The 19,615-nt window shown below is 39.0% G+C and overlaps 1 protein-coding gene across 21 annotated transcripts in view; it reads right to left on the bottom strand.

Moving 5' to 3' along the window:
• The window catches only part of BPTF (bromodomain PHD finger transcription factor), a 162,474-nt gene that overhangs the window by 85,499 nt on the left and 57,360 nt on the right, over positions 1 to 19,615 (bottom strand). For 13 of the 21 annotated variants that reach the window (XM_074388873.1, XM_039475824.2, XM_074388872.1 and 10 more), the window contains 4 exons: positions 13,051 to 13,239; positions 7,351 to 7,541; positions 5,001 to 5,356; positions 4,567 to 4,698 (listed from right to left, as the gene is read on the bottom strand). In XM_074388873.1, the coding sequence (XP_074244974.1) occupies positions 4,567 to 4,698; positions 5,001 to 5,356; positions 7,351 to 7,541; positions 13,051 to 13,239 (868 nt within the window). The remainder of the gene's footprint in view (positions 1 to 4,566; positions 4,699 to 5,000; positions 5,357 to 7,350; positions 7,542 to 13,050; positions 13,240 to 19,615) is intronic. The other 8 variants (XM_039475823.2, XM_074388874.1, XM_074388870.1 and 5 more) reach the window with 3 other exon arrangements.

The raw sequence follows: 19,615 nt of genomic DNA on the forward strand, positions 1-19,615 counted from the left end.
TGGAAAAAAATTATATGTGTTAATTAATTAGATCAACTGCATATAATAATTGTGTCTATATCTTGTATGTTTTATTTCTCTTGGCAAATTGTGTTTCCTGGTACATTTAGGAAATGTTAAAATGTAATGTTAATAATTTTATTTATTATTTTTGAGGCAGAATCTCACTCTGTTGCCCATGCTGGAATGCAGTGGTACAATTACGGTCCACTGCAGCCTCAAGCTTCTGGCCTCAAGCGACTCTCCTGCCTTGGTTGCCCAAAGTGCTGGGATTACAGGTGGAAGAGCCACCTCCTCAGGCCAGTAGTGGGAATATTTTTTGTTTCACCTAAATGTTATTGGGAATGCTTCAAGGGTTTCACCAAAAGGCATGATAACTTGGTTTGAAATACATCTTTAAAAAACAAAAACTTCATCTATTCCTATTTATCTAAGAGTTTTACAAAAACAAATAAATAGGCCAGGTGCAGTGGGTCACACCTGTAATCCCAGCACTTTGGGAGGCCAAGGTGGGAGGATCACTTGAGGTAAGAGGTTTAAGACCAGCCTGAGTAATATGTGGAGACCCCATTTCTACAAAAAAATTAAAAATTAAAAGAAATAAATAATAACACTTAGACAAAATACCTTCTTGTTATCTAATGAGATGATCAAAAGGTTTCCTTTCTTTGATTTATTTGAGACAGCATCTTGCTCTGTTGCCCAGGCTGGAATGCAGTGGTGTGATCTCAGCTCATTGCAACCTCTTCTTCCCGGGTTCAAGCAAATCTCCTGCCTCAGCTTCCTAGTAGCTGAGACTACAGGCATGCACCACCATGTCTGGCTAATTTTTGTATTTTTAGTAGATATGGGGTTTCACCATGTTGGCCAGGTTGGTCTTAAACTACCAGGCTCAAGTGATCCACTTGTCTCGGCCTCCCAAAGTGCTGGGATTACAGGCATAAGCCACTGTACACAGCCTTTGACCTTTTTTTTTTTTTTGGGGGGGGGGGTGGTAGATGGAGTCCTGCTTTGTCACCCAGGCTAGAGGGCAGCGGTATGATCTCGGCTCACTGCAATCTCTGCTTCCTGGGTTCAAGTGATTCTCCTGCCTCAGCCTCCCAAGTAGCTGTGATTACAGGTGCCAGCCACCATGCCTGGCTAATTTTTTTTGTATTTTTAGTAGAGATTAGGTTTTACCATCTTGGCCAGGCTGGTCTTGAATTCCTGACCTCATGATCCACCCGTCTCAGCCTCCTAAAGTGCTGGGATTACAGGTGTGAGCCACCACGCCTGGCTGACATCTTAAAATAGTATGGTATTGATAATTAGCTGGTACTGGACAAGTCTTGTGTCTAAGGTGAAGCCAATTTAGCCATGGTTTCTTATACTTTAAATTTACTCCTGAATATATCTGCATACCAATATTTTGCGATTTCTTGTAGACCTATTCATTTGCTATTAATTATTAATAATAAATATTAATAAAGGAGACAGGGCCATAATTTTCTATTTGTCTATTTCTATTTATCAAGCTTCATAACAATTACATAGTAACATAAACAATTATCTGTAAAATTTCTTACTTTTTGTATTCTGATAGAAAAGTTTAAATAGAATTATCTGGTTCCTGAAATTAAAGAAAAATGTTATGAAATCATCTGGTCCTGCCATCACCTTACTGACAGGTACACTGATAAACAACCAGAAATCCTTTTCCTGCCTAAGAGTGTGGCATCTGCCCTACTAAGGACAGAGATCAGTGTGGCGTCCTTCCCAACCCTTCTCCCCACCCAAAAGGAGCTCTGTGGGCCCCTTTATATGGCGGTGGGAATGGAAGGTGGGGCACAATCAGTTGGGGCTTTCTATTCTACGATCTTGCTCCACTCCTAGGTGGACCCCTTTCTCTGTGGATCTAGGAAACCTGAATACTATGTTACTAGACTCTGTGAAGGCTTTAAAATTCCAAGTTCTAGTAAAAGAGAATCAGAAACATTGGTTAGTATGTCTCTTTTTTAATTCCTGGTTTTGGTTATTTGTGCTGTATTATTATTCCCCCCTTGATAATCTTATCGGAGGCTTGTGAAACATAACGGGATCTAAGGTACGTTTGTTTTCTATTTTATCACATCTGTTCATCTTTAATATTTTCTTTCTTTGGGTTGGCTCCTTGAGTTGTACCCTTAGCTAATTAATTTGCAGTTTTTCTTTTCTAATAAAAGCATTAAAGGCTAGCAACTCCTCCTAAGAAGTCTTTAATCGCATCTCACAAATTTCAATTTATGTAGTACTTTCATAAACATCCAGATCAAAATGTTTTCTGGTTTTCATTGTGATTTATATTTGAGAATTTCTTATTTATTTATAAGTGTATTTCTTACATTTTAAGCACATAGCCCTTGCATTTCTTTACAATTTTACAAATGTCTATATCCCTAAACAATACTGTAACATCATACTATCATACATGCTTTTAAACTCTGTATAAATGTAGTATATACATTTACCCTCAGGTATTTTTAGTGATGGAACTATTTTCTCTTTTTAAAATTTTTAATTTTATTTTAGATTCAAGGGGTATATGTGCACTGGGGGGAAATGGGTTTCTAGTTCCTCATTATTCTACCCCTGTGCCCCTCCCACTTCCTCCAAATGTTTTCATTCTATTGTAAACTTACGAGATTCTCAACACTTGTTGCTCTAATGTTTCTTTCACTGCTATGTAACAGTCTATTATGAAATAAAAACACAATTTAAACATGCCTAATTATGAGTGCTTAGGAATTGTTTCCATATTTCACCATTATGATATATTATTTATTAAATAACAGTATAAGGAACACTCTGCTATAGTATCTTCTCATGTGCACAGGGTAAAAGTTTCTCTTCCCTATCAGGAAGGAGAAGAATTGCATTTTTAACTTTGTTTTTGTCATACCATTCTCTAAAATGGTTATAGCAACCATTGCATTAATTATTCTCTTATCAGAAACGTGTTATACCTGTAATTCCAGCACTTTGGTAGGCTAAGGCAGGCAGATCACTTGAGCCCAGAGTTCGAGAACAGCCTGGGCAACATAATGAGACCCTGTGTCTACAAAAAATACAACTACTAGCCAGGCAGAGTGGAATGCATCTGTAACTACTAGGGAGGCTGAGATGGGAGGATAACCTTAGCCCAGGGAGGTCAAGGCTACAGTGATCCTTGATGGTACCACTGTAGTCCAGCTGCGTCAAAAAAAAAAAAAAGGTATGTGGTGGTAACACCAAGGAAAACTGAGAGCCATACCTTTAGCAGATGAAAACCATTTCGTAGGCATACATTTACTTTTCTCAAAAACATTATAATATAAATAAAATAGATGTAGGAAGTGATATATTTTATTATTTATTTTATATTTTATTTTATTATATTCCTTTTTTTTTAAGATGGAGTCTTTCTCTGTCACCCAGGCTGGAGTGCAGATGTGCAATCTCGGCTCACTGTAACTTCTGCCTCCCAGGTTCAAGCGATTCTCCTGCCTCAGTCTCCTGAGTAGCTTTTCATGTTTTTAGTACCTTGGTCTCCCTAGCTACTGGGATTACAGATGTTGAGACACGGTGCCTGGCTTGTGTTTATATTTTTAAAACTATAGGGCTATGCCTTTGGAGTAGGCTCTGTAGAAAAGACGGGGGCAGGGAAGATAAAATGGTTCTCACTTTTTGGTTTATGACCTTTAATATCCTTTCCATTATTTGCCATAACTTTATATTAGTTTTGTAATAATAACTTTTGAATGACTAAAGTTACAAAGCAAGTCTCTCAGGGGTAAAAAGCAGATTCAAGTTACAAAATTTTCTTTCTTTTTCTTTTTTTTTTTTTTTTTTGTGAAATGGCTGGATGAGCCACTCTCGTCCTCCAGGCTGGAGTGCAATGTCGAGATCTTGGCTCACTGCAACCTCCACCTTTCAGGTTCAAGCAATTCTCGTCTCGGCCTCCCAAGTAGTAGGGATTACAGGTGCCTGCCACCACGCTCGGCTAATTGTTTGTGTTTTTAGTAGACACGGGGTTTCACTACGTTGGCCAGGCTGGTCTCGAACTCCTGACCTTGTGATCTACCCAGTTCAGCCTCCCAAAGTGCTGAGATTACAGGCATGAGCCACTGCGCTCAGCTATGAATATTAGTTCTTATTTGCCATACAGGATTGTGATGAAGATCAAAGAGATCTGGTATATGAAATTTTAAAATATTTTCTATAGTAAATAGTATTTTTATTGACTAGAAAGAGTACTCACATTTTTTAGTATTTATTCTAGAATGTTCTAGGCACTATGTTAGGAATCTGATTTATGTCTGATTGCAGTGAGCTGAGATCGCACCACTGCATACCAGCCTGGGAGACAGTGCAAGATGCCATCTCAAAAAAAAAAAAAAAAGAGAAAGAACTAATATTCATTCATGTTTACAACTTACACAGGAAGAAAATGAGTCCAAAAGTCAAGTCCTTAATATGGCCTCTTAAATACATTAAATTTCATTGTTAATAGGCTAGTATTTTAAAAGGAAGTCCAATATTCATCATTTACAAGGTTCAGAATTCACTTACCTGGTATGCCCTAAAGATTCTCGCCATATTGGTAGCATCACAACTGGTTTAACTGCACACTCCAAAATGGCTAAAGCCAATGCAAATTCTCTGGGTTTACTACACATCTGAACTGCCTTGATCCAATTTGCCCTGTATTTCAGAAGTAATGAAATAAATTATTTCACTAGATTGATCTTAAATTAAAAGCACAATAGTTCTAACTTTGGCCTCCATCTGATTCCAGGGATAGACTCTGCTTCCTAGAGACGTTCCAAATAGTAGTGTTGGTTCAGTAAGTTAGAAGTACACTCATCCCTCTCACTTCCTGTCTGCTGACCACACTGACTACATTAACACATTGGTAATGACGTTTTCAAGTGCACAAATATAACCATCATTTTATAAACATTCAGTATATTTACAGCAATAAATTAACCTTAGTTTTCCATTACCTATGTGATGCCCAATTGGGATGAAGAAAGGATGAAGGGATGTTGTTTTCTAATTGGGTGATAGTCAGTCTCAGAGTAGATATGGTAAGAACTTTGGACCCATGGACAGAACCGTTCCATTTGAACTCTCCTGCTGGAGTCAGACAGAATTTATGTGCAAGGTGCCTTCTCTTATCATGATCTTCTCTATGCTGGTGCTTATTCAAAGCAAATGAATTGGTGGAGTATTGATTGTGGTAGACGCGATACTTCCCTTCTTGACCCAATTTAAAATAATTGTTGATATTTCCTTTCATGACGACTTCCTTTTTGGTGCTCAACCGTGAAATTTCTCCTTGAGAGTTAACTACCAGTACCTGATCAAAAAAATAAAAAGACTGCATTATTTATGTCAGTTAAAGATGTAAATTTTACCTAATCAACTATCTTTCAATAATCAAAAGTAGTCATTCAAACTAAGTTACTTTTTTTTTTTTTTTGAGATGGAGTCTTGTTCTGTCGCCCAGGCTGTAGTGCAGTGGCATGATCTTGGCTCAGGGCATCCTCCGCCACCTGGGTTCAAGCAATTCCTCTGCCTCAGCCTCCTGAGTAGCTGGGACTACAGATGCGTGTTACCACACCTGGCTACTTTTTTTTGTATTTTAGTAGAGATGGGGTTTCACCATGTTGGCCAAGATAGTCTCGATCTCCTAATCTCGTGATCTACCCGTCTTGGCCTCCCAAAGTGCTGGGATTATAGGCGTGAGCCACCATGCCTGGCCAGTTAAATCTTACGATAGAACTTTTGAAATCTAAAAGCTAAGTTAAAGTCTAAAGCTTATTGTTTACAATTAAACAACCAAGATATGCCTGCAAAAAGAAAACTAACACATATTAAGTACCTATTACATGTCAGATACTATTAGACTACTTTCATGTATTAATATTTCAAATATATACATGAAACCATACATATAAATTACTCACCTACCATTTTCTCAAGTTTATAACATATACTTAAAGGGAAAAAAAGGCAATCGCATGTACTATCCCACAAAAATATACTCCTATAACACCCTTTTGGGTCCTTTTATCATTCAAGCTATAGTGTAAGACCTCATGGATACTTCAAAATAATACTTTCAAACAGTTGATCCCAACTCTTTAGTGGACCATGAAATAACGGGACCAAAAAAAAAAAAAAAAAAAAAAAAGAAAGAAAGAAAAAGAAAAGAAAAGAAAAGAAACAATGGGATTTATTCAGCCTTTTTTTTTCTTTTTTCTTTTTTTTTTTTAAGACAGAGTCATGCTCTGTTGCCCAGGCTGGAGGGCTATGGTGCAGTCTCAGCTCACTGCAACCTCTGCCTCCTGGGTTCAAGCAATTCTCCTGCCTCAGTCTCCCAAGTAGCTAGGATTACAGGTGTCTGCCACCACACCCAGCTAATTTTTTGTATTTTTAGTAGAGACAAGGTTTCACCATGTTGGCCACACTGGTTTTGAACTCCTGATCTCCGCCCGCCTCGGCCTCCCAAAGCACTGGGATTACAGGCATGAGCCATCGCACCCGACCTTATTCAGCTTTTTAAAAAATAAAATGTAAAGCAATAGGCTAGCACAGAAAATATCAGAGTGCTTCCCACATAATAAAGTAAAATACTATTTCAAAGCTTTTGATTATGTGTACTGGGCTGCTATGAAAAAATGTGTATCTGACTGAGGGTCAGAGTCAAAAAGAAGTATGAAAGCCACTGCTTTTAAGCAATTGCTGTGATGTTAAGAACATCATTTATTCCTGCATATATCTACCCTGCAAATAATTCTCCTATCTGGGAGATACAGTGGGGCCGTGTCCTGTCACCATGGCTAGTTGAAGGGCAGAGATACTGAGTCCTATCTCTAATCCCATTGTTCACGATCAGAGCTGGGATCCGATGCTGTCCTATCCACAGTACTCTGCTGTCCATGGGTAAGCCTCATCTTTTAGCTGCAGGTTCACCTGAAGTGATCATAGCAAGAACTGAGCAGTGAATCATCTACAGTTCTTTAATAAATATAAAACCCAAAATAGCCTACTGATATGCGTAAAGACTTTTTAGTTCTTTAGAATTACATGTAGAATAAAACTGATCATGTAGTAAGAAAGTGTATCAGCTATTCATAGCATTTTTATGCCTTGACTGAAATTTGGGTATGCAACTATACTTATGAAGCCTAATACTTTCAACCTTGTTACCTACTACAGTTTTGGAAATAAATACAATTCTAAAGTAGGTCTACAAATTTCAACAAATTTCCAGCCCTATATTTAAGATATGGTAATTAAAATTATCTCACATTCCACAGATTTTTGTTTTAAACAGAAAGAACACACCTCTTTGCCCTCCTTAAATAACTTATTTGCTTCATGGGCAGCAGCTGCTACCTGCTGGCTCTTCAGCTGACTAAGTTTGCTATCTGGATTCCGCAATCTGGTGATGATTCGAGTTGAGCCAGATGTTCCTTTTCCAGCTCCAGGAGATTCGCTTAGCTCCCCGTTGGACTTCTCCGATTTGAAGTCTCCTACTGTCAAATGAAAAGGCCACAAAGCAATTGCTGACAATAAGTAAATAATTATAACTACCTTATTTCACCAAAACTTGTATCTGGTGTATATGTAAGATTCACAAAGTAAACAGATTTTAAAAAGCCCTTGAATGGCAAAGCAAGTATCATTAATTCTTAAGTCCTTTGCTTAAAAGAAAATGTATCATAACTTTACTGTGAGTCATCTATTATTCCACAAAAAATTCAAATATGCTAGGTTATCTGTTTCAAAGCTCATCTATTTGAAAACAGGAAGGGCTGGTACAAACGTACAAGTAACAAACATAATAATAACTCAAAAAGCAAACTAACTGTTGTCTTATATGTATTCAATATGGATTTCTGTATAAAAGGGTGTAAGTTTTGGAAAGATTTCCACTGAAATTCTGTTTAAATACCAAATAGTTTTGAGCTTATAAACATAAACGTCGCGGATTTTCCACTTGGGAATTTAGATAATTATCTGTGCATGCTTATCAATATTAAAAATAAACTTAGTTAGTTTTTAATAATCGAATAAAGACCTCTCAACATTTTCAAATAAAGACCTTTCAACATTTTCCTAGTAATTTAATTTTTAAAGTGACAGACTAAAGTGCCCAGGAGCAATTTCTGCTTTTACATACCGATGAACATCATTTTGGCTACATTTTTTTTCCTTTTTTTTTGGAGATAGGGTCTCAGTCTGTTGCCCAGGCTGGAACGCAATGGCACAATCTCAGTTCACCTCAGTCTCAACACCCCCAGGTTCAGGTGATTCTCTCATCTCAGCCTTCCAAGTAGCTGGAACCAAGCAGCATGTACCACCACACCTGGCTAATTTTTTGTATTTTCTGTAGGGAGGAGGTTTTGCCATGTTGCCCAAGGCTGGAAAAATGTGTATACATTCTAAAACTACTGCATCACTGTTCAATTTTTATTGACCAGACAGTTGAATAAGCTCTGATTTTTCCTTTTTAATTTATAGTTTTAAAAAACTAAGAAACTGTGGCACTAGCAAATGAAAAGACAGATAATTTACTATATTATATATAATAAAGACGGCATTTCAAGTAAATAAAGAAAAACTAGGATTGGGAAAACTGGCTATGCATTTGGGGGGAAAAGACAATTTCGTAAACATCTGTTAATTTTACCTGTTCTATGCCCCTTCTTTCCTTTGGGAAGATCCTTCCCTCACAGCTGCTCTCCCCTATTTTAATCATATGATTCTGCCAGGGCTGCAAATCAAGTATGTTGCCCCTTTGGAGTGGGCAGCAGGACCCAGCATGGCCAGACAAAGCACACCACTAGCTGGCTACAGTGACTGTCCCAGGACTGGCTATTTGGCCCAATCCTCTAAGCATCTTTTTCCACTTTTTAAAATCTGGATATGGAGAAAGAGTCTTTGCTTTTTGTGATAATAATAAGCAGGAAGGGTGTAAATCAGAAGTTGGCCACTTTTATTCCCATAACATGGAGAAAATCGTCAGTAACAGGAAGCAGTAAGGCCATCACAGAGAAGAAATAAAGAGAAAAATATGAAAAGGCAAAATTCAGAAGTAGCCTCGATAACCTCATTTGGCTCCCTAGATCCAATAAGGCACCTGAGGCTGTCACCAACACTTGACTTCCCAATACTGTAAGTCAATAAAATTCTCCTTTCAAGCAAGTCTGATGGATTTCTATTGAAACCAGTAAAGTCTAAATAATCCAGTGGAATATTTTAAGATTTTTGGCTCCAAAGTATCATACTACTAGTTTTGAAAATAGAGAAAATAAAATTCAAAAGTAGGTCTACAAATTTCCAGCCCCTATTTTTTAAGGTATGGTAATTAAAATTATCTTACATTCCACAGATTTTTTTGTTTTAAAAAGAAAGAACACACCTCTTTGCCCTCCTTAAATAATAAGTCAAAATGGAGAGAGTGCTGAGCATCTTGCCATCCCAGGATGCTAAGCAAGTCACTTTGGATATGTGGTAGCAAAGCAGTTGGTCAGACTATCAATTTTCTTTTGGGTCTCAGATCGACTTTTTTTTTCTTTTTTTTTTTTGAGATGGAGTTTCACTCTTGTCACCTAGACTGGAGTGTAGTAGGCGCGATCTCGGCTCACTGCAACCTCCACCTCCCAGGTTCAAGCCATTCTCTTGCCTCAGCCTCCCAAGTAGCTGGGATTACAGGCACCCACCACCATGCCCAGCTAATTTTTTTTTGTATTTGTAGTAGAGACGGTGTTTCACCATGTTGGTTAGGCTGGTCTCAAACTCCTGACCTGAGGTGATGCACCCGCCTTGGCCTCCCAAAGTGCTGGGATTAGAGGCATGAGCACCATGCCCGGCCTTCAGATGATGGAGTTTTATGCCAAGATGTTGAACTACAGTGGTTAGTTCTTGGGACCATCTATAATGTTTATAATAGATACTTTTTAGACATCATTTGGTCTAGGTTAGATTTCCTGAAAACAGAAAGAGAATGACATAGTGCTTTTAAAAAGCTTCCTAATTCAGAGCCAACAATCCAATACTGCTCAGAGTCAATTCCTTTGTCACTTGCTAAAGGTAAGTGCAAATAAGGGAAAATTCAACCACAGGGGTAAGACTTAAAGGAATGGAGAAAGAGAACTAGGCTGAGGGCAGAGGTCCTTACTGAATACCCTCTGCCCAAAGGCCATATTCCTCCTATTATAAAGCAGTGAAGCCTTGTGATACAGCCTGATGGCAGGATACAGGTCTACATCAACCTCTGCAGCTCATTGTTTAATGACACCAGCAGGCAGAAGTCTACACAAACTCTTCACATGAGGGCTAGGACTACTAGCCTACTCGAGAGTTAAACCAGGGAAATGGAGGGTATTCACCTTCAGAGGTCCTAAAGCAAGTTTCTGAGCAATAAGTACTAGCTGGGAATCCAGAAATCTACAAGTGAGTGCTACTGTCAGAAAAATAACCCAAACCTGCCAAATAGGGATGTATGACTGTTTAATCCTACAGAAGTCCCCAGCAACCCAACCCCAATATCATCTGGCAGGAACCAGGCAACTAAAACAGAATGGCTTCCAGAAGGAGAATCTTCTCATATGCTTCTCACCTCTCAACCATGGCCATTCTCCCAGAAAACCAATGGCATCCAGATTTATTAAAGAACACCTCCACTATGTTTATGAGTGTCATAAGCAGTTAAATTAATAATATGGCTCATGAATTGTGAGATCAAGATAAGCCAGATCTATCGAAATTAATGTACAACACACAGAAAGACTAGATTTGGGTCTAGAGACAATGACAAGATGTAACTGTGGGAAAGAGGTTTTCGAAAAAGTTTCAAGTTGTGGGTGAAATCTTTGCATTATATTAGGCAGAGCCATTTTTGAATTGTATGTATGAGAACAAATGTGAGTACACACATGTGCTGACCTACCAAAGGATGGACTAGAGATATTTACTATGCTATAATCTTTGCAGCATCCCTCTTTCCTCAGAAAACCAACTCCAGTCATACACTTTTGCTGGAGGCATCAATTGTAGTACCCTGCCTACCCTGGCCATAGGGGTAGAAACTATGTGATCCAAGATAAGCCACTCAAATTCCTTCCTCAAGGACTTTTGATTTGGAGCAGAGGCAGGGGCCTTGCCTTTGGGTCACAGACCTTGGAAAGATATAAATACAAATTGCTGGTGCCTTCTTCCCTGCCACATTGGAAAAGCCTGGCTGTATTGGGAGAGAATGAGGTTCACACATACAAGTACATATAGACCTGAAAGGTGAGAGAGAAAGAGAGGAAAACAAAGAGTTCGATATCTGAGGGTCCAGTTATGCCTGATGATGGCTGGAACTTCCCAACTCTATGAGCTAATTAAATTCCCTCTTTGCTTAAGTTAAGTTGGTTTGGTAACCTGTAACTGAAAAAGTCCTAATTAAGACAGATTTCCAACTCAGATCAAATGAAAACTACACTTTGGACAGACTGAAAACAAAGTTAGAGAAGTATTATGAAGAATTACTGTAAAATGTATGTATATTCTTGGGATGGAGATAGCCATCCTTAATAAAACCCAAAATCCCGAGAAACTCTAAAGAAAAAGATTCATAAACTTAACTATATAAAAATGTTGGCCGGGTGCGGTGGCTCACGCCTGTAATCCCAGCACTTCAGGAGGCCGAGGCGGGTGGATCACGAGGTCGAGAGATCGAGATCATCCTGGTCAACAAGGTGAAACCCCGCCTCTACTAAAAATACAAAAAAATTAGCTGGGCATGGTGGTGCGTGCCTGTAATCCCAGCTACTCAGGAGGCTGAGGCAGGAGAATTGCCTGAACCCAGGAGGCGGAGGTTGCGGTGAGCGGAGATCGCGCCATTGCACTCCAGCCTGGGTAACAAGAGCGAAACTCCGTCTCAAAAAAAAAAAAAAAAAAAAAAAAGTAAAAATTTCTGCATGACAACACAGAGCCAAAAATAGGCAATTACTATACAAATATATATGTATATATATATAAAATTGAAGATTAATAGCCATAATACATACAGCATTCCTAAAATTCATTAAGGAAAAATAACAAAACTCATTAGGAAAAAGTGAGAAAAAGATATGAATAATTAATTCACAGGAAGTTCAACAAACACATGTAAGAAACTTAACCACATGAGTAAGGATATGAAAATTTTTATATGAAATACTTTTCACCACTGGCAAAAATGTTAAGAGAAATGATATTGTTGAATTTAAGTGAGAGAATAAGGAAACAGACATGTATGTAAATTACTGGTATAAATCTCTTTGATATACAATTAAATAGTAGCCATCACTGTTTTTTTAAATGTAGCTACCAGCAAGTCCACTTACTATTTCTATACTGCCAGAAATACCTGTGCAAGTACACAAAGATACATGCTAAAGATGTTCAAAAACACCACTATCTGTAATAATGAAAAATTGTTAATAACCTACATGTCCATTAATAGAGAAATAGTAGATGAATTATGGATCATCCATACTCTGGGTACCATGCAGCAGTTAAAAAAAAAATGAATTCAATTCATTACACAAAAAGATTCTCTACATGTATCACTGAGTTAAAAAAAGCAGGATGCAGAACAATACATGCAGAATGATCCTGTTTATGTTTAAAAAAACACCTAAAACTAAAAAAATCACCCAAAGCCCCCCAAAACTTTATACACATACATACATAAATGCAACCGCAGAAAGATCTAAAATGTTACACACCAAACTGTTGCTAGATGGTGGTTACCTTTGGAGAGGGCAGTATGAAAAGGATCTTTCTTCCCCGCTGTGTGCTTTTGTGTATTTTTAAAACAAAAACATTGAGTGGAAGTGCTATCTGTGTTTAAAAAAATAAAGGCAACAAACATCTAAATTTCCCCACCCCCACCAGCCTTTCATTTAAAAAATTTACAACTAAAAAAAAAAATAATAATGATAATAAAGAAAAAAAAAGAAAAAAGAAAAAAAACCTCCTTTTAACCAAATGGATAAAGTATATTCTTACCTATCTCTTCCTGAATAGAGACAGGTGTATGAGATTCTCTTTCTCCATTTTCAGGATCATCAGCTGCCTTAGCAGATTCACTCTGGGAAGAATTTAGTTCACTGCTGCTGTTACTGTTTTCCAGATTAGGCTGGATGGAGGTAGTGGTAGCACTAGTGTTACTGCTCTCACATGTCTTGTTAGGTTCTTCTAGAAAAATAGAATATCTGATTTTTAAATTGGAAATCACATGAAAAATGACAAATTGTCAGAAAAGACATTTGTTTTAGAATTTCATTACAAAGCTGTATTTTTAAAAGAAAAGCTGTTCGTGTATGAGTAATGCAATGTGTAAAAGAAAGTGATAAACAACACCCTATGAGTTACTTTTTAAAATCTTCCAGGATATTAACTCAATGCCTTTTTTTGGGGGTGGGGGTGAGGGCCCAACTCTAACTCACTGACTCGTATCACCTTAGTCTCCAGTACAAGGCAGACAATCTTTTGGATACCTTGGAGAATAACCAAGTGATATGACTATCTCTCAAAACTTACAGTGCCTCAGATATTGCAGAGGTGGTTTTGCTGAGATAATATTCAAAATCTGAAGCTTACAGTCTTACTTTTCAAAAGTACTCAAACAGTATTAGAAGCAGAATTAAGCAGAATTATTTACCTCTATAGTTTTCTGCCTGAATACTATGCACCCGAAATTAACTAAAAGGTAATGCCTAAATGTGCTTATTAACTTCTTTTTTTTATTTTTAAGACAGAGTCTCACTCTGTTGCACAGGCTGGAGTGCAGTGGCACCATCTCGGCTGACTGCAGACTGCACCTCCCAGGTTCAAGAGATTCTCCTGCCTCAGCCTCCTGAGTAGCTGGAACTACAAGTGCACACCACCATACCTGGATAAATTTTTTTTAATATTTTTGATATTCACCATGTTGGCCAGGCTGGTCTCAAACTCCTGACCTCAGGTGATTCGCCTGCCTCGGCCTCCCAAAGTGGCTGGGATTACAAATGTGAGCCACCGCGCCCAGCCGTGATTATTAACTTCTAAGGACAATTTAATAGTATCACTAAGAGTATAGTCTTAAAAGCATATAAAAATTATCACTATTATGAACAGAAAGTCTGTCTTTCTATGGTAGTTCAGAAATTAAGAGTCTTCTTCTGCATTTTTTTTTGCCACTGACAAGATACTCTTCAAATCACCTAAAGTAAAAATTGGTTGACACCACTGACAAGATACTCTTCAAATCACCTAAAGTAAAAATTGGTTGACAGTCTACCACAGTAACTATTTCTAATGTATAATGTCGGGTTTCAGGAAAAAACCCAACAACCTGATAAAAATATGGGAAAATATGTGAACAGTCACAAAAGAAAAGAAAATGGCCTTCAGGCATATGGAAACAAGCCCAACTGAAACTAGGAGAAAAGCAAAATAAAACTATATGAAGAAACTATTCTCAGTTACCAGACTGGCAAAAATCCAAGTTTCATAATACACAAAGGGAAAATTACATATGCATTTACTTAACACAGCAATCCCATGTCTAGAAATCTAGCCCAAAATGCACTAAAAAAAAAAAACAAAAAACTAAATTACTTCTCTATAGAGCTATCCATTGGAGTATTTAAAATGGTAAAAGACCCAAAAACAAAGAAAATAGTTCAAGAAGGCCCGGAGCAATGGCTGACACCTGTAATACCAGCACTTTGGGAGGCTGAGTCAGGAGGCTCACTTGAGGTTACGATTTTAAGACCAGCCTGGGAAACATGGTAAGATTAACTCTACCAAAAATACAAAAATCAGCCAGGCATAGTACTGTGTGCCTCTAGTCCTAGGTACTTGGGAGGCTGAGGCAGGAGGATTGCTTGAACCCAAGAGGCAGAGGGCTCCATGAGCTGTGACTGTGCCACTGCACTCCAGCCTGGGTGACAAAGTGAGACCTTGTCTAAAAAAAAAAGGTTGAGGGGGGGAGGTGGTGGGCACAGTGGCTCCCGCCTGTAATCCCAGCACTTTGGGAGGCTGAGGTGGGTGGATCACCTGAGGTCAGGTGTTCAAGACCAGTCTGGCCAACATGGTGAAACCCCATCTCTACTAAAAACACAAAAATTAGCCCAGTGTGGTGGTGCATGTCTGTAATCCCAGCTACTCAGGAGGCTGAGGCAGAAGAATCCTTTGAACCTGGAAGGCAGAGGTCGCAGTGAGTTGAGATTGCATCACTGTACTTCAGCCGGGGTGAAAGAGTGAGACTGTGTTTCCAAAAAAAGAAAAAAGAAAATTCCCATCTGTTTGATAAAAGATGGTATACACAATGAAATACAATGCACTGTATAAAGAACTGAGGATGATCACTATGTTCACATCAAACGATCTCCAAGATTAAATGTTAAAAGCAAGGTGTAGAAAAATACTTATGCTCCCTTTTGCATGAGAAGTGGAGGAAATACAGATTTATAAACAGATTTTGCTTTTATTTATAAAAAAACAAAACTAACTAGGCACGGTGGCTCACGCCTATAATCCCAGCACTTTGGGAGGCTGGGGCGGGTGAATAACAGGCTCAGGAGTTCAAGACCAGCCTGGTCAAGATGGTGAAACTGTTTCTACCAAAAATACAAAAACTAGCTGGGCCCAGTGGCAGGTACCTGTAATCCTAGCTACTCAGAAGGCTGAGGCAGGAGAACTGCTTGAACTCAAGGGGGCAGAGGCTGCAATGAGTTGAGACCATGTCACTGTACTCCAGCCTGGGCAACAGTGAGACTGTCTCCAAAACAAAACAAAACAAACCCAAGAAACATTGAAGAATAACCAAAAACCAATAAAAATGGCTACTTATAAGGGAAAAAAAAGATACCATTATTACCTAGAGAAAGAATGAAAGTGAAAATTCTCTGAGTATCTCCAGTTGCATAGTTCTGAATTTATAATAATGTAAATGTTCTACATTTTCAAAACTTAACGTTATTAAAGAAATGCAATCCCTAAAAATTAAAAAATAAACTGAAACAAATGAACTGTGTATCAAGCTGTGCATATAACTACACAAAGGATTATTAGCATCTTTTTTTTTTTTTTTTTTTAAGGCAAGGTGTGGCTCTATCACCCAGACTGGAGTGCAGTGGTGTGATCTCGGTTCACTGCAACTTCCACCTCCTGGGCTCAAGCCATCCTTCCACCTCAGCCTCCTAAGTAGCTGGGACTACAGGCAAGCACCACCATGCTTGGCTAATTTTTACAGAAAAGAGATTTTGCCATGTTGGGCAGGCTGGTCTTGAACTCGTGAGCTCAAGCAATCTGCCCACCTCAGCCTCCCAAAGTACTGAGATTACTGGCGTGAGCCATCACACCCAGCCCAGAGGATTATTTTAAGTGACTTTGGAATATGATATTTTGTCTGTACAGCCTTACTAGAAATGTAGCGTAATGAGAAATAAAAAGCAGCAAAAAGTTGTAGTGTCAGCAGTAATACTGGTATTATAAAATATACTACCATATAAAAAAATCACTTCCTCTGATTATTAATGGACATCAGGATATGAATACCCTGTATCGGGATAAAGCAAATATATAGCTGAATTACTGCTGCTGGGAACTGAGGCTTTCAGTGTAAGGGAACAGAGGTACAAATGTAAAAACAAAGAAACTAAGTATGCTTCCTGCAATCTGAATTTGAAATGTCAACATAAACTGATGATCTTTTTATTAAAAAAAAAAAAAAAAAAAAAAAGTCTTGCATAACAGTACCCACCAAAAAAGCCTAGGGACAGTGAGAGCCCAAAAGGAGAAAGTATCCCCTAGATAGTGGTCTCTAAATATCATTTCCCATTAAAAGGAATCAGGACTTCTTGGAGGAAAAAAAATGATTCCAAGTCAGGATAGGTACTATGTAACATAGCCTCAGACATTTTATTCTGCTAAAAAGCAAGAAGGCTGCGCAGTGCATGCTGGCTCATGCCTGTAATCCTAGCACTCTGGGAGGCTGATGTGGGCAGACCACCTAAGGTAAGGAGTTGAAGACCAGCCTGGCCAAAATGGTGAAACCCCATCTCTGTTAAAAATATAAAAATTTGCCTGGCTCGGTGGCTCAAGCCTGTAATCCCAGCACTTTGGGAGGCCGAGGCGGGTGAATCACGAGGTCAAAAGATCGAGACCATCCTGGTCAACATGGTGAAACCCCGTCTCTACTAAAAATACAAAAAAATTAGCTGGGCATGGTGGCACGTGCCTGTAATCCCAGCTACTCAGGAGGCCGAGGCAGGAGAATTGCCTGAACCCAGGAGGTGGAGATGGCAGTGAGCCGAGATCGCGCCATTGCACGCCAGCCTGGGTAACAAGAGTGAAACTCCGTCTCAAAAAAAAAAAAAAAAAAAAAAAAAAAATATATATATATATATATATATATATATATATATATATATATAAATCAGCCAGGCATGGTGGTAGGTGCCTATAATCCCAGCTACTCAGGGGGCGGAGGTTGCAGTGAGCTGAGATTGTGCCACTGCACTCCAGCCTGGGTGACAGAGCAAAACGTTGTCTCGGAAACAAACAAAACCAAAACTCCACATTACAATCTCCAAATAAATAACTGATTCTGGAAAGATCACTAATGAATGAGAGGTTAACAAAGCATCTTGCAATCTTACCACCTAAACTCATTCATCAATCTAGGTATCTATCTCTCTTTTTTTTTTTTTGAGACAGAGTTTCGCTCTTGTTACCCAGGCTGGAGTGCAATGGCGCGATCTCGGCTCACCGCAACCTCCGCCTCCTGGGTTCAGGCAATTCTCCTGCCTCAGCCTCCTGAGTAGCTGGGATTACAGGCACGTGCCACCATGCCCAGCTAATTTTTTGTATTTTTAGTAGAGACGGGGTTTCACCATGTTGACCAGGATGGTCTCGATCTCTCGACCTCGTGATCCACCCGCCTCGGCCTCCCAAAGTGCTGGGATTACAGGCTTGAGCCACTGCGCCCGGCTAGGTATCTATCTCTAAAGGTACAAAAACCATATGCCACCAGGCGGGGTGGCACACACCTGTAATCCCAGCACTTAGGGAGGCTGAAGCAGGGGGATCACAAGGTCAGGAATTCAAGACCAGCCTGGCCAACATGGCTAAACCCCATCTCCCCTAAAAATACAAAAATTAGCCGGGTATGGTGGCAGGCGCCTGTAATCCCAGCTACTCAGGAGGCTGAGGCAGGAGACTCGCTTAAACCCAGGAAGCAGAGATTGCAGTGAGCGGAGATCATGCCATTGCACTCCAGCCTGGGCAACAGAGTGAGGCTCTGACTCAAAAAAAAATAAAGAAAAGAAAAGAAAAACCATACACCATGAGCCTTTTGATGATACAGCATCAATTAACCAGCACATTGTTTATAGAGTATTCTTGCCAAAGACAGTTGAAACTGAATAGACATTAAGAGATTAACTTTTTAACATTTAAAAGTGATAATGTACCAATCTTTCCCCAAATATTGCTCAACTTTTTCAGTTTCATCTTTAATCTGAGTCACACAAAATGTTTCTGATCACTGATCATACGCAATATAATGGGTATCATGAAATTCGTCATTCCTTTCATTTTTTTATACTACAATTTTGTCATTTTTCCTTCACATAACTTCTACCAAATTATATGACAATGACAGTGTCCTCTGACAAGATTCTATTTCAAAGTAAAGCCTGAAATAAAATATATACAGAAGCAATTCTATATGTATATAAAAATTCTAAAGTAAATACATTTCTACAAAAATTTTTAATTCTCAGATTATTTTTAATAAGTCTTTCTATTACAGAAAACATATACAATACAAACATTAACCAAAAGAAAGCTGGTGTAGCTCGAAAGTACTATTAAAAATCGGCCGGGCGCGGTGGCGCAAGCCTGTAATCCCAGCACTTTGGGAGGCCGAGGCGGGTGGATCACGAGGTCGAGAGATCGAGACCAACCTGGTCAACATGGTGAAACCCCGTCTCTACTAAAAATACAAAAAATTAGCTGGGCATGGTGGTGCGTGCCTATAATCCCAGCTACTCAGGAGGCTGAGGCAGGAGAATTGCCTGAACCCAGGAGGCGGAGGTTGCGGTGAGCCAAGATCGCGCCATTGCACTCCAGCCTGGGTAACAAGAGCGAAACTCCGTCTCAAAAAAAAAAAATAAATAATAAAAAAAAAAAAAAACGGACATTTCACAATGATAAAAAATGCAACAAAAACATAAATATTGGCTGGGACTGGTGGCTCACACCTGTAATCCCAGCACTTTGGTAGGCCGAAGTGGATGGATCACTTGAGGTCAAGAGCTTGAGACCAGCTTGACCTATGTAGTGAAACCCCCTCTTTACTAAAAAAATACAAAAATTAGCTGAGCATGATGGCAGGTGGCTGTAGTCCCAGCTATTTGGGAGGCTGAGGCAGGAGAATCACTTGAACCCAGGAGGTAGAGATTATAGTGAGCCGAGACAGTGCCACTGCACTCCAGCCTGGGAGACAGAGCAAGACTCCATCTCAAAATAGATAAATATTAGGTGCCCCTAATAACACAGTTTTAAATTATATAATGCAAAA

Source organism: Saimiri boliviensis, chromosome 17 (assembly GCF_048565385.1).
Source record: "Saimiri boliviensis isolate mSaiBol1 chromosome 17, mSaiBol1.pri, whole genome shotgun sequence".
NCBI lineage: Eukaryota > Metazoa > Chordata > Mammalia > Primates > Cebidae > Saimiri > Saimiri boliviensis.